This window comes from Lissotriton vulgaris, unplaced genomic scaffold (assembly GCF_964263255.1).
Source record: "Lissotriton vulgaris unplaced genomic scaffold, aLisVul1.2 SCAFFOLD_1497, whole genome shotgun sequence".
Classification (NCBI taxonomy): Eukaryota; Metazoa; Chordata; class Amphibia; order Caudata; family Salamandridae; genus Lissotriton; species Lissotriton vulgaris.
Window position 1 is genome coordinate 571003 of NW_028250787.1, and position 13554 is coordinate 584556.

General features: G+C 45.9%; 1 protein-coding gene across 1 annotated transcript in view; it reads right to left on the reverse strand.

The window, feature by feature from the left end:
• The window catches only part of LOC147663117 (leucine-rich repeat-containing protein 75A-like), a gene marked incomplete at its 5' end in the record, with an annotated part of 378173 nt that extends 366321 nt beyond the window's left edge, over positions 1–11852 (reverse strand). Inside the window, one exon of the mRNA XM_086950667.1 lies at positions 11740–11852. Coding sequence (XP_086806793.1) covers positions 11740–11852 — 113 coding nt within the window. The remainder of the gene's footprint in view (positions 1–11739) is intronic.
• Between the last annotated feature and the right edge of the window lie 1702 nt (positions 11853–13554).

Below are 13554 nucleotides of genomic sequence, written 5' to 3' on the forward strand. Positions count from 1 at the left end.
GAAGACAAGACCTGGCCGCGCGCACAACGTTATCCTATGGGAAAACGCTGCGCGCGGCCAGGTCTTGTCTCACTTCGGCGTCTCAGACTGCTGAGACGCCGACAATAGTTCTCTGGCAAGAACGCGCTTTTCAAGCGCGTTATAGCCGAGACCTAATAAAAGAATGAGCCGACCGATGAAACAACACATTTTCACACAAAATACATCCCTAATCAGTAGTAGGCCACATATATCCATTAAGTGGCTGCTGATATCAGGACCTAGCTTCGGGGGGTGGGGGGAAGAAGGGTTTGGGGTGTTACACACCCTAATAAATGTATTCTGTAGTAAATAGTTGGGTACAGGTGCTTTAAGTCGGGTATGGTGAGGTGTTTGTCAGATTTCAATTGGGATTTTTACATACACATACAGAATAAAACACACACACACTCTTGTTTGTTCTAAAGGTCTCAAACATGGTTATTTTATAAAACACTGAGTTTTAAGTACCCCTCAAGATCCGCACACCTCTCCCCTCCTACTGCTCCTTAAACCCCCCCTTCTGCCCTGCTTCTCATTTCATATATTTTAAGCAGCGCAGTTGGTGGAAAATATGAAGCTCAACCCCCCAAATCTTACTGATGTAGCTGACACCACAGGTTTACCCTCCTCAAACATGCCCTCCATCACTCCCTTCTGGAGCACACCCGCCACAATCCATCATCGTTGTATTGGGTCCTGCAATGTGTGTGACGTCTTCACCCATAGTGAGCTCTTTAGCATACTTTGGGTTTTTTGGGCAGCTTTATATAGCGCAAACTAGACCAGAGAGGCGGGCCGGCATCGGACACGCCGAAAGTATGGCGGTCGTGCCAGTCCCTGACGACCACAGAGGCGGGCCTGTTGCGCACAGCAGTGACGCGACAGGCGCGCCTCAATCGCGATTGGTCGTGGGTCCTGAACATGACCCGGAAGTGATTATGATCACTTCCGGGTCACACGTTGGGACAACGCCAGGCCGGTTACCACAGATGGTACCCACTCAATGGAGGGGGGTGGGGGGGGGGGTCTGTGAGGGCACTAAATCACTCCGTAAGGAGGATCAACAATACAGAGAGGCTGTTTAGGTCTCCTCATTTCCAGACGATCGCCCACGGGTGTATCAGGGGGGAGCCGTGCTTCTTAAAAGACGGTGTCCACTTGTCTAAAGTAGGTAATGAAATCCTTTTAGAGAATCTGCTAGCATGGTTGGGTGGCTTCAGAAGCAGGATATGACCCTCTAGGTAGCAATTTGGGGGGGGGGGGGCAGATAGTCGGTCAACTATGCTGGCCTATGGTGGTAAGGTCATGATTGGTGAGCAGTAAATTTAAGGTCCTTAGAGGGCAACGCCATTCTTGAATGTGGTCGCCCAAGGGGGAGGGACAAGGGGCCTCTCTTAGAGCTCCAGGGGCAGTTACAGCCGGTTGGCTGGATGGGTGCGGGAGAGTGGAGAGTTATGCTTTACCTAGGCTGGTTGGCCACCCCGGACGTGCACAGAACTGCAAGGACCCCTTATGGAGATAATATACAGAGCATACGGGGGTAACCGGGGGGGAGGAACAATAGTTACTTACCTGTAATCTGTGGTTCTCCAGTATTGGTGTCTTTCATAGATTCACATGCCTGAATCATTCCCCGTCGTCGGAGTGGGAGTCCCAAGGTATATAAAAAAGCAATAATATGCCATAAATATGTAGTAAATACCAATAAAAAACCAACCAGGAAGTACAGTAGCAAAAGCTACAGTAGAAAAAACTTCCACATCTATGACTATCCCAGTCATTTTGTATAGTCCAAACTACAGCCAATCAGGCGCTAGCACCCACCAGAATGTTCTCCCCAGAGGCTCAGGCTCTCAGATTTTCTCGCTAGGAGTGTAGGTAAACCAAAATAGCCTAAAAGCCTCTGAGGGGAGGTGGGCGGGTTGCATGTGAATCTATGAAAGACACCAATACTGGAGAACCACAGATTACAGGTAAGTAACTATTGTTCTTCTCCAGTATTAAGGGTGTATAGATTCACATGCCTGAATCAGAGTAAATAGCAGTACACCAATCCTTTGCTCTTAGACGCTATCTTGTATAATTATGCATATGTCAATGGTACAATAATATATAGACATAACATAGGCGTCTAGTAAAGCATAGAGGAGGAGGGGAAAAAACAGAGGCTCACCTTATTTAAAAAGATTGCGCAACACTGCTCGTCCCACCGAAGTATCTGCATCGCTGCTACTCTCCAGGCAGTAGTGCTTGCTGAAAGTATGCGTGCTGGACCAAGTTGCCGCTCTGCATATGTGGCGCAGGGGCACTCCAGCAAAGAGGGCCGCTGATGATGAGACCGCTCTTGTAGAATGCGCTCTAGGCAAAAATTGTAGTGGCTTTACTGCTTGCTGGTGACATAAACCAATTGCTGAGGACACCCAACGAGCTATAGTTTGCTTGGTTACTGCGTGTCCTTGTCGCATTCTGCCATATGCTACAAAAAGCTGATCTGTCTTACGCAATGTAGCCGTTCTCTGAAGATAAAATTTGAGGCATCTCCTGATATCCAGAGAATGCAAAGTTCTTTCTGCTATCGTTTGTGGATTAGGGAAGAATGTCTTTAAACACACCGGTTCGTTAAGGTGAAAGTCAGATGGGACTTTTGGCATGTATCTTGGATTTGTGCGAAGCACCACTGAATTTGAGGTAAACTGCATATAAGGAGCCTTGATGGTGAAAGCTTGAATGTCACTGACTCTTCTCGCTGACGTTAGAGCCAACAGAAGCGCTACCTTCCAAGAAAGAAATTTCAGATCCACCTTATGAATGGGCTCAAAAGGATGACGCATGAGCTGAGAAAGTACCACATTCAAGTACCATGATGGAGGTGGACGTCGAACAGGCGGGAACATACGAAACAGACCTTTAAAGAATTGCTGTATTATTCTAGATGAGTACAAAGAATTTGATCCATCTTGCCGGAATCTGGAAATAGCCGCTAAGAACACTTTCAGTGTGGAATGAGACAAGCCAGGCTTAGCCAATTGGAGAAAGAACGGTAAAATCTGTTCTGGTGTCGCCTGAAGTGGATGTAAATGGGCCGCAAGACACCAATTACAAAACCGTTTCCATTTTTGCTGGTAAGTCTTTATAGTAGCAGGTGCTCGGGCATTAGCGAACACCTCTTTACAATCCTCTGGAATATTTAAATGTGCAAATTCGACGTGTTGAGGAGCCAAGCTGCTAATTTCAAGGAGGCTGGGTCCGGATGACAGATTTGACCCTCCTGCATTGTTAGAAGATTCGGCAGAGTCCGTAACTGTATGGGTTTGCACTCCGATAGAAGTAGGAGCTCTGTAAACCAATACTGGCGAGGCCACCTGGGTGCGATGAGGATTAGACGGAAAGGTTGTTGTTTCATCTTCCGAATGACCCTGGGAATTAGAGGGATCGGTGGAAAAGCGTAGGCGAATATTTGATACCAACTCATCGAAAGTGCTTCTCCGCACGACTCCTTGTGGGGAACCCAGCTTGCGAAGTATGGGCATTTGCAATTCTGCCTCGTCGCAAATAGGTCCAGCTCAGGGTGACCCCACTCCTGAAAAATCTTGTCGAGAGTGGCCTGATGAAGTTCCCACTCGTGATTTGTTGTTGTCGCCCTGCTGAGTGAGTCGGCGAGCACATTCGACAGTCCTGGAACGTGTATTGCTGACAGATTGATCCCTTGATCTAAAGCCCAACTCCAGATTTCCTGGGCTTCCTGTGAGAGAAGGGCTGATCTTGTGCCCCCCTGCTTGTTCAAGTAATACATACTCGTTGTATTGTCTGTTCTGATGAGTACTGTTGATCCGTGAATCACTGTTTGGAAAGATTTTAAAGCCAGGAAAATTGCTCTCAACTCCAAAAGGTTGATATGCCATCTCTTTTGATCTTTGTTCCATTTGCCTTTGACTGTCATTCCCTCTAGGTGCGCTCCCCATCCTTCCAGGGACGCATCCGTGGTGATGGTGTAAGTTGGTATTTCCGTTAGGAAGGAACGTCCTTTTTCCAAATTGTTGGTCTGTGTCCACAATGCAAGAGCGTCTCGCATTCTGCAAGTTATGCGGATCTTGTCGTCGAATGACCCTGTCACCTGAATCCATTGAAGATTGAGCTCTTCTTGAAAAGGACGCATGCGCAGACGACAATTGGGTATGAGAGGGATGCAGGATGATAGCATCCCTAGGAATGATTTGTAAGTCCTTACTGAAACGTACCCTTTTTTCTGTAAGTTGAGGGCCATCTTGCAAATCTTGCACTGTCTTTCTCTTGAGACAAAGGCTTGGGTGAGCTGAGTGTCTAATGTCGCTCCCAGAAATGATATTCTCTGTGATGGAACAAGGTGGGATTTTTTGAAATTGACTGTAAGTCACAGAGACTGAAATAGTGAGAGGCATTTCTGGACATGCATTGTAGTTGTCTTTAAAGAATTGGCCTTGATAAGGCAGTCGTCCAAATATGGAAAAATCTGAATGCCTTTTAGGCGAAGATGCGCCGCTACTGGTGCCAACATCTTTGTGAATACTCGGGGTGCTGACCGAAGTCCAAACGGAAGAACTTTGAACTGAAAGTCCCTGCCAGCCACTCTGAATCTTAGAAATTTTCTGTGCCTGGGGAGAATAGGCACATGAAAATAGGCATCCTGAAGGTCCAGTGAAGCCATATGGTCGTTTTTGGACAAAAGCTGAAGGATTTCTTGGAGCGTTATCATTCGAAAAGATACCTTTTTGAGATATTTGTTGAGGGCGCGTAGATTGAGGATGGGACGCCATTCCCCTGTCTTTTTCAGAATGAGGAAAAATCTTGAGTAGAAGCCTCTTCCTCTCTGTAACTGAGGAACAGTCTCGATTGCGCCTTGTCGAATCATAATATTGATTTGGGAAAAAAGCTCCTTGATGCGAGCTGGTGGGGGACCTTTTGGAGGCGAAGTTGGGGGAACTTTGATAAATTCCAAAGCGTGATCTCTGGTTACAACATCCAGAACCCACTTGTCTGTTGTAATCTTTGACCAATTTATTGAGAAATGGGATATTTTTCCTCCAACTCTTGATGGTATAGTTGTCAGAGGTGGTGACAGGTGACTGTTCTCATTGTCTCTTAGCAGAATCTTTCCCTCGGTAGGAAGATCTTCTTTTGCCTTGTGAATAGTTGCCTTGTTGTCCGTACGATTGCTGCCTATACGGCTGGTATCGCTGGTTACTTTGTGAGGTCTGGTAAGGACGTTGTTGGGAAAAACCGCCTCTATTTGAATAGGACCCCCGTCCTCTGGCGCCACGAAAGGACGATCTACGAAACTGTAGCGTTCCCAGAGATTTTGCCGTCTCCGTATCTTTTTTAATGGCTTGCAGGGCTTCATCGACATGTTGACCAAAAAGATACTCCCCGTTATAAGGCATGTCCATGATCTTTGCTTGGACTTCCTGTCTGAAAGCAGTTGACTTCAGCCAACCTTGCCTCCTTAGTACAGCTGCTCCTGCCAGCTGTCTAAAACCTGTGGATGCGACATCCACTGCTGCGTCGATCATTTCTGCCGAGACGCACTCGCCCTCATGAAGCACTTTCATTGCTTCCGATCTTTCTGGCTCTGGCAACTTTTCCAAAAATTGAGACATGTCTGACCACATCTGTCTTTCGTATCTCGCCAAGACAGCTAGTGAATTTGCTGTTCTGACGGTAGTCGCGGCCATCGTTGACACCTTTTTTCCAATAGAGTCAAGGCGCCTTCCATCCTTGTCCGGTGGAGCATTGACCTGTGAGACCGGAATTTTAGATCTATTTTGTGCCGCCTGAACAACTACAGATTCGATCTTTGCCTGTCCAACAAGGCATGCAGGAGATGCCTTGGGTGCCCTGTATTTCTTCTCCAGCCGTGGTATGACTGCAGGTAAAGAATTTGGCGTAGACATGATTTTCAAGCCTTCTTTCCAAATAAAGTCAATTATCGGGGTTCTTCCTCCTGGTCTTCCTCTTGTGTCTTGATGAACAATTCTGAAGGACTTCTGGCTACTCTGAAATTGCCATCATCATCCGAAAAATCTTGATCTGCCTCCCCTTCTGAATACAGTAATTGGTCAGGTAACTTTAATGGGGAAAGAGGTTTTAATGTAGAGCTTCTTCTTTGTAGTAATGATGCTCCTGCCGACTGAGAAGTGTCATAAGCTGTATGCGACGTAGCCGACCACACCTGTACATCTGTACACGATGATAAAAGTGGCGTCGACGGGCCCATCGTCGACGGTATCGTCAATGGAGGCTTGACCGGCGTCGTCGACGGAGCCATCAGTGATGAGGTAGTTTTCGTCGACGATGCTCTCGACGACGATGAAGTTTTCGTCGACGATGAAGTCGTCGACGATTGTATATCTGTCGTCGACGGAGGATCCTTAGTCGACGGTGCCGTCTTCGACGACAAAGAACTTTTCGTCGACGGTAAAGCTGTCTTCGTCGACGAGGGATCCGTCAACGGAGAAATCTTCGTCGACGGGCTTAGCTTCGTCGACGATGTACTCGTCGACGGAATTATTTTCTTCGACGACGACGCAGAAACGTCGACGGTCGATGGTTGGATGGTCGTCGACGAGATGGGTCTTATTGACACAAACACCCTTGTCGGCGACATTATCATGTGTGGCTTCGGAGACGAGAAAGTAACAGTCGACGTAGATGCAATACTGTAGACAGGACCTGTCGACGGAGCCGCCGTCGACGATGAGTCCGTCGTCGAGGTTAGATTCTGAAGTGATTTTTTGTCTGAGTGTCCTTTAGATGACACAGGCTTTGCAGACTTTCTCGGGGGCGATTTTAATCCAGAAGTAGAAGGTGCAGAAGCCTTTTTCTTTGAAGAAGAGGAAGGCAAGTCAGAAACCTTGACTTTTTTCTGCATCTCAGCCCCAGGAGAAGAAATCTTTACCTCAGTCTTTCTCTTTCTCGATGACACAGAGGAATTAGAAACCACACTTCCTACCTCAGAAAGAGCATCCTCCTTTCCTTTTAATTCCTGCAACCACAGCAACAAACGACCTTCCCTGTCTCTGAGGGTCTTCTGTGGAAAAGTCCTGCAGATTTTACAGTCTTTCACCTCATGTTCAGGGTATAGACAGTATATACACTTCTTGTGGGGATGTTCTTTAAAAAGCCTAAGCTTTCCACAAGAGTCACAAGCTCTAAAGAGAGACTTTGAAGACATTCCAATTCTGAAGAAACACTGGTAAAGTTGAGAAGTACTGAGCAGAGCTCAGGGAGACTCCCTTTCACACGACGTGCGGTAGAAAATCTGAGAGCCTGAGCCTCTGGGGAGAACATTCTGGTGGCTGCTAGCACCTGATTGGCTGTAGTTTGGACTATACAAAATGACTGGGATAGTCATAGATGTGGAAGTTTTTTCTACTGTAGCTTTTGCTACTGTACTTCCTGGTTGGTTTTTTATTGGTATTTACTACATATTTATGGCATATTATTGCTTTTTTATATACCGTGGGACTCCCACTCCGACGACCGAGAATGATTCAGGCATGTAAATCTATGAAAGACACCCTTAATACTGGAGAAGGGGGAAGTACCCTCACGGTGCACGGGCCCTCTGGGCATGCACACTACGGTTGGAGGGCGGGCATAATGTGATAAGGATCTGACACCAGTTATTGACCGTGCCATAGGCTCAACTAGGAATACGCAGAAAAGTAACTGCTATTATGATTCTTGATGATGATATGTTTTAGATTCGGATAGGAATAACTTGTATTAGAGTTATGTTAAGGTTAGCCATCTGACATCTGTACTGATCAATTTAATCAATGTCATTCAATGTTTTCTGCGTATTTTGTAAATATTGTAAATATTAATTTTGTTGGATTTTTATGTTAATAAATACGGCCATGGGGTATTTACGGTCCCCTCAGCCAAAAACTCTTTCCTATTATTATCTGGGTCTTGACAAGGGAGGAGGGGGTACAGGTAGTACCAGGCCATAGAGAAAGGCGGGGCCGGCATCGGACATGCCGAAAGTATGGTGGTCGTGCCGGCCCCTGACGACCACAGAGGTGGGCCTGTCGCGCACATTAGTGACACGACAGGCGCGCCTCAACTGCGATTGGTCGTGGGTCCTGAACATGACCCAGAAATGATAATGATCACTTCCGGGTCACACTTTGGGACAAGGCCAGGCCGGTTAGAACCGGCCTGGCTGGAAAAAGGGCATAAAAAGCTGGGGAGCATCCCACAGCCTGCTGGACCAGCCTCGCTAGGAGGCTGTAATTTGATTTCCCCACCCACCATTCCCTAAAGCAAATGTTTTATTGGTGTATGCTTTGTTTTTGTTCACAAGTGGACATGGATAGTTGTAATGTGTTATCAATTTCCTGTTTATGTCTAGGAGAGGTGTCTTCCTTTTACAGGTCATCTATCGTCATATTTAGTGCAAATCCTTGGTCAGGCGGTAAGGTCATGATTGGTGAGTGAGTACATTTAAGGTCCTTAGAGGGTGGCACTATTCTTGAATGGGGTCACCCAAGGGGGAGGGACAAGTGGTCTCTCCTAGAACTCCAGGTGCAGTTACAGCCGGTTGGCTGGATAGGTGTGGGTGTTGTAATTTGGCAGCGACTGGGGTTAGCATCTAGCTGAAGCCATTTTGTATTCAGCAGCCATCTTGTCTGCCCTTTGCTCACCATGTGCTCTGTCCTACCTTGCTGTCATTTACTCTTGTATTCTACCCGTGAACAGACTATATTTAGGTTCTGCTACTCTGCACATGTGCAGAGGAAAGCTGTAACTGTCCTTAAATCTGTTTCTAGTCTGTAACTGTCAGGTCATTCTTACCAGAATCAGCAAACTATTAGCTCCTCCCTATTGTTGACTGTGCATTTCTGTATGACCTTTTATGTATGTAAACATTCTCTTCTGTACTTGTACCGCCTTCTTTTGAGCCCCCGTGTGAGTATAAAAGGACCATGCTCCTTCTGTTCAGTGTGCTACTTCATACACTACCGAAGGGTGTTGTGTGAATGTAGTTCCACCTCATGAGGTTAATAAACTTTGGCTTTTATATTACAGTTTCCGTGCCAACTTCTATACTATTGGTCTAAGGACTTGTGCAGAGAAGGGCGAACCCCTAGCACATGTAGGCCTAGCTGAGGCTCACTCCCTCACGGGGGAGTGGGGAGTTACGCTCTACCTAGGCTGGTTGGCCACCCCGCACGTGCACAATGGTGCCAGTAAAGGGGGCAGAACTGCAAGGGCCCCTTATGGAGATACTATACAGAGCGTACGGGGGTAACCGGGGGGGGGGTATCCTCACGGTGAACGGGCCCTGCGCACTCCGGTTGGAGGGCGGGCATAGTTTGATAAGGATCTGACACCAGTTATTGACCTTACCATAGGCTCAAATAGGGATACGCATAAAAGTAACTGCTTTTATGATTATTTGATGATATGTTTTAGATTCGGATAGGAATAACTTGTATTAGAGTTATGTTAAGGTTAGCCATCTGACATCTGTACTTATCAATGTAATCAATGTCATTCAATGTTTTCTGCGTATTTTGTAAATATTGTAAATATTAATTTTGTTTAGTTTTTATGTTAATAAATACGGCCGGGGGTTATTTATGACCCCCCTCATCCAAAAACTCTTTTCATGTTATCTGGGTCTTGACAAGGGAGGAGGAGGTATAGGTAGTACCAGGCCATACGGGTATCATAGCGCCAGTTTTGTTACAGATGGACACATTCATTTTTGTTAGGCACAGGGAGATTAAGTGATTTGCACAAGATCACAGGATATTGAGCACCCCTAAAGCAAAGCAGGCCCCCTGCTATCCCAATCCACAAAGTCACTGCAAGAAAAACAACCTGCTGCTCACCGTATTTTAATGTTAAATCGTGTTATAAACAGGAAATCTTTTTTTTTTAAATCAGCCTACACTTAGTTGCTGTTAAGCTGTGAGGAGGAAGAAATTAATATCTGTAAACAAACCTAGATAACTACCTACACATACACATGTGGAAGAGGTGTGACGCAGTGGCCAGGGTGCCTGACTCCGGACTAACTAGTTCAGGGTTCGATCCGCAGTGCCGGTGGCAGGTTAGCCCAGCACCGTGTGACTTTGGGCAATAGCTTGCTTAATCTTCCCCAGGGCCCACACCACTTCGGCGATAGCTGTGCGCTTTACAAATATTGCTATTTATTTCATTTCATACATCATGTAACCTAAGTGGGGTCTAGGGAAGACAACCTCTCTGAAGGGGTTTCATTACAATTTGCATCGTTTATTGTTCAGAAATTTGCTAGGCTTGTGAAAATGGAATTCGAAAAATGCAAAGTGTTACAGATGACTGCAGGAAATCGTGCTGGGTTCTGCTCTAATAGGGCAGACTCAAAAATCGATTTGTGCGCGTGCACATAAGAATGATCTGTGAGAAGACAGTTCCAATCTTAATTCACAGACTCAGGGTTGGAGCCACATCCGCTCATAGACAGACTCACGGACAGTCACCATTAACCCCTCCCATGCTCGTGACGGAACGGTTCCGTCACGAGCCTCTTGTGGGTGTGCTGGTGACGGAATGGTTCCAACACGGCAGGGCTGTGATGGAACCGTTCCGTCACAAGCACAGCTCGCCCGTGACGGAGCGGTTCCGTCACGTGCATGGGACCGCCGTGCGGCCCGCCTCCCCCTTAGCGCTGCGGCGGAATAGCCGCCGCAGCGAAGGGGTCAAGGCGGATTCTCGTAGTTACAGCTGTGTCCGTAAAATGGCATAAATGTGGTGCCTCAGGTGGCAAGTGGCAATGTAAAATAGTGAAGAACACCGAAAAACTCATAGAATTGTGGATATTAACTAACAATTTGCAGCTAGAATCCTATTAAAGTAAATTCCTTTAAAAGGAAGTATTAAGTTTTATTTCAAGGTGGGAAAAAAACACATGACTAATGTTTGTATGACACGTCATTGGAACCTGTTTTTCTATGGGATACAATGTTTTCCCACTGGAGAAGAGAAATTGGAAGCCACAAATTGTTCTTTTGCATATAAGCACTTGTGTGCATTTCCAGCTAGCCATACTTAAGTTTTCATTCTTTTAGAAGATTATTTATTAATCAGCAAAAGCTGCAATACTCTGCAGATTGTAAGCAGGCGCTTAGCCAATAACTGTACAGATTTTTTATGTTCCGGGACCTCAGCGTTCAATCTCCTCTCAATAATATATCATTCAACTATGCTTTGTGTCGTATGATGTACCAATATTGACCTGCCCTATCTTGCGTCATAAAGACATCTACAGCAATGCCTGTAGAACAGGCTCCAGGCACAGGCAGGCCTATGCTGTGGAGAAGTGTGGCTCAATGGTTAGAGCAGCAGACCCTGATGCAGAGGTCTGGCCCGGGACCAGGGTTCAATTCCCCGCCTTGGCGGGTCTTGGGCTCAAAATTCCACGGACCTGATAATTCTCGCCTCGGTGCCAATTCCAATCATGGAGTCCCACTCTGCAACTCTGGGCAATAGCTTGCTTAATCTCCACAACGGCCCCCACAACGCTAAGGATGCCTGGTCTCCACCCTGGGGGTGCCCAGGAGTGGACGCCTCACAGGGAAAGCCAGGATGGGTTCCACAGCGGTATTTGTACAAGTGCCTTGAGACCCTTGCAGGTGAGTAGTGCGCTATACAAGTATCAATTTACATTACATTTTGCTGTGTACTCACCAGGCCTGGGGTTTCCTCTTCAGCACTCCTTGCCGCCTCCACTGAGAGTGAGGGCTCAGGTGATAGGTCAGCTGCCGGCACACCTTCTCCATGGCACCAATCGAGTCTCCCTCCTGCCAAAGAACACACAACACGTCATCCACTCCATTCAGATATTTTGACTTTGAAAAGTTCATAAAAGGGTACACAGCAAAAACAGTAAAACTTCAGTTTAGTGGGTAAACATTGAGAACACTATCACACAATACAGTTTATAAACATGCAGTTAAAATGTGTTAAGACCTTGTTTTAACAAAATAAAAATGATTTAGTACAAATGTAATCTGATATAATGAAGTGGTGTGCATCCTAAACAGAAACAAAGAGGGCGGGCAGGAAAAGGGGGAAGGGAAACAGGGTAGAAGAGACAGAGATGCTGCAATGGGACAAACATCAGTGTAATCATGGGCTGTGGTTGGGACTTCTGGGATCCTTTACAAGTTAACTCTGGTGACTGACGCACCTGTGGAATTACTGAGTCAAGTATGAGGCTTGACTTTTCTTAACGTTCTAAATATATATATCCAATTGGGATGCTGCATATAGAGAATTCGTTCTTAGTCCTGATGAAGGCCCACAGCGTCAGAGCAGATCAAGCCAGGGGCTGAGACATGTTGACCGTCTGTAAGGGTTGAATTATCCCCCTTTCTCTGAGACACACCAAACGAGAATGAATACAAATTATTTAGCCCAGCACTAGGTATTTTTAGGTGGAAGTGTATCAGACAGCAAAGCTATCTGGTCTGCTTATGACTTCTTGTGGGCATTCTGAAAGCTTCCCTGGGAATAAATTCCATCCCCATTTAGGAATATTGCCTTTGTGGTTTGTAACTCACATTTTCCAGCTTTCTATTTGCTGGCTTTATTTGTTTTAGGCTGTGGAGCCTGAGCTCCTCCCTCCAGTTGCATAGGTCTTTAAAGCTTGTTCTTTTCTTGTCACATTTGCTGTGCAGTCAAAGACAGAGGTCAAATGTCAAGCTCTATCCTCCGAGGGAGCTTGATGTTTTCTTTTATTTCTCTGACTTCAAAGTGAGAGAATTTATGTGACAATCCTGTTGAGTGTCCATTTGTGAGAGGAGTGTGTGTAGGATTTTTTTCTAGCAGACAACAACAAAAAAATGAATTGTCCTGATGTTTCAGAATATATCAGAATTAGTACAAATGAAGCACTTTTTTATTGTAATTCTGAAGTGTAGTGAAAACAAATATTTGAATACAATCCAAACAAATCAGTACACTAGGTGATGACATTTGCACACATTATCGTTTGTGCGCAGTAAAACCATATTTAGGCACAAATATAATGGTCATTTCAATTGAAAATGTGCAGTCTGTAATGGCAGTGCGCTACAACACCATGCACACTCCTCACTATGCTACCCCACCTGTTGAAGAACTAGACTAGTTCCCAGCATTGGGCAAGTCATGGTACGCAGATGACTCCCATTTCCACCACAAACTTCAATCCGAACGCTGCATAACTTGACCCACTGCCTTACATCATCACTGAAGGTAAAATAACTATCTTGGCTTCAGAGATGGGAAAAGAAAAATTCCACTGTAGAGTCCTGTCAACCCTACTGCAGTCCCTTTACCTCGCCTGGCTATTGTGATATCCATCAATCCTAGTAAGTAAAGTTTTCATATTCATCTACTAAATAGATTCCGCCATTGCACCACTGCTCTCAGAAAATCTCTCCAATCCTCTCTGTCACCAGGACATGCCTTTATTACTGCAGCAGCTTATATTCAGCCTCTGTCATGCATCCATCTCAA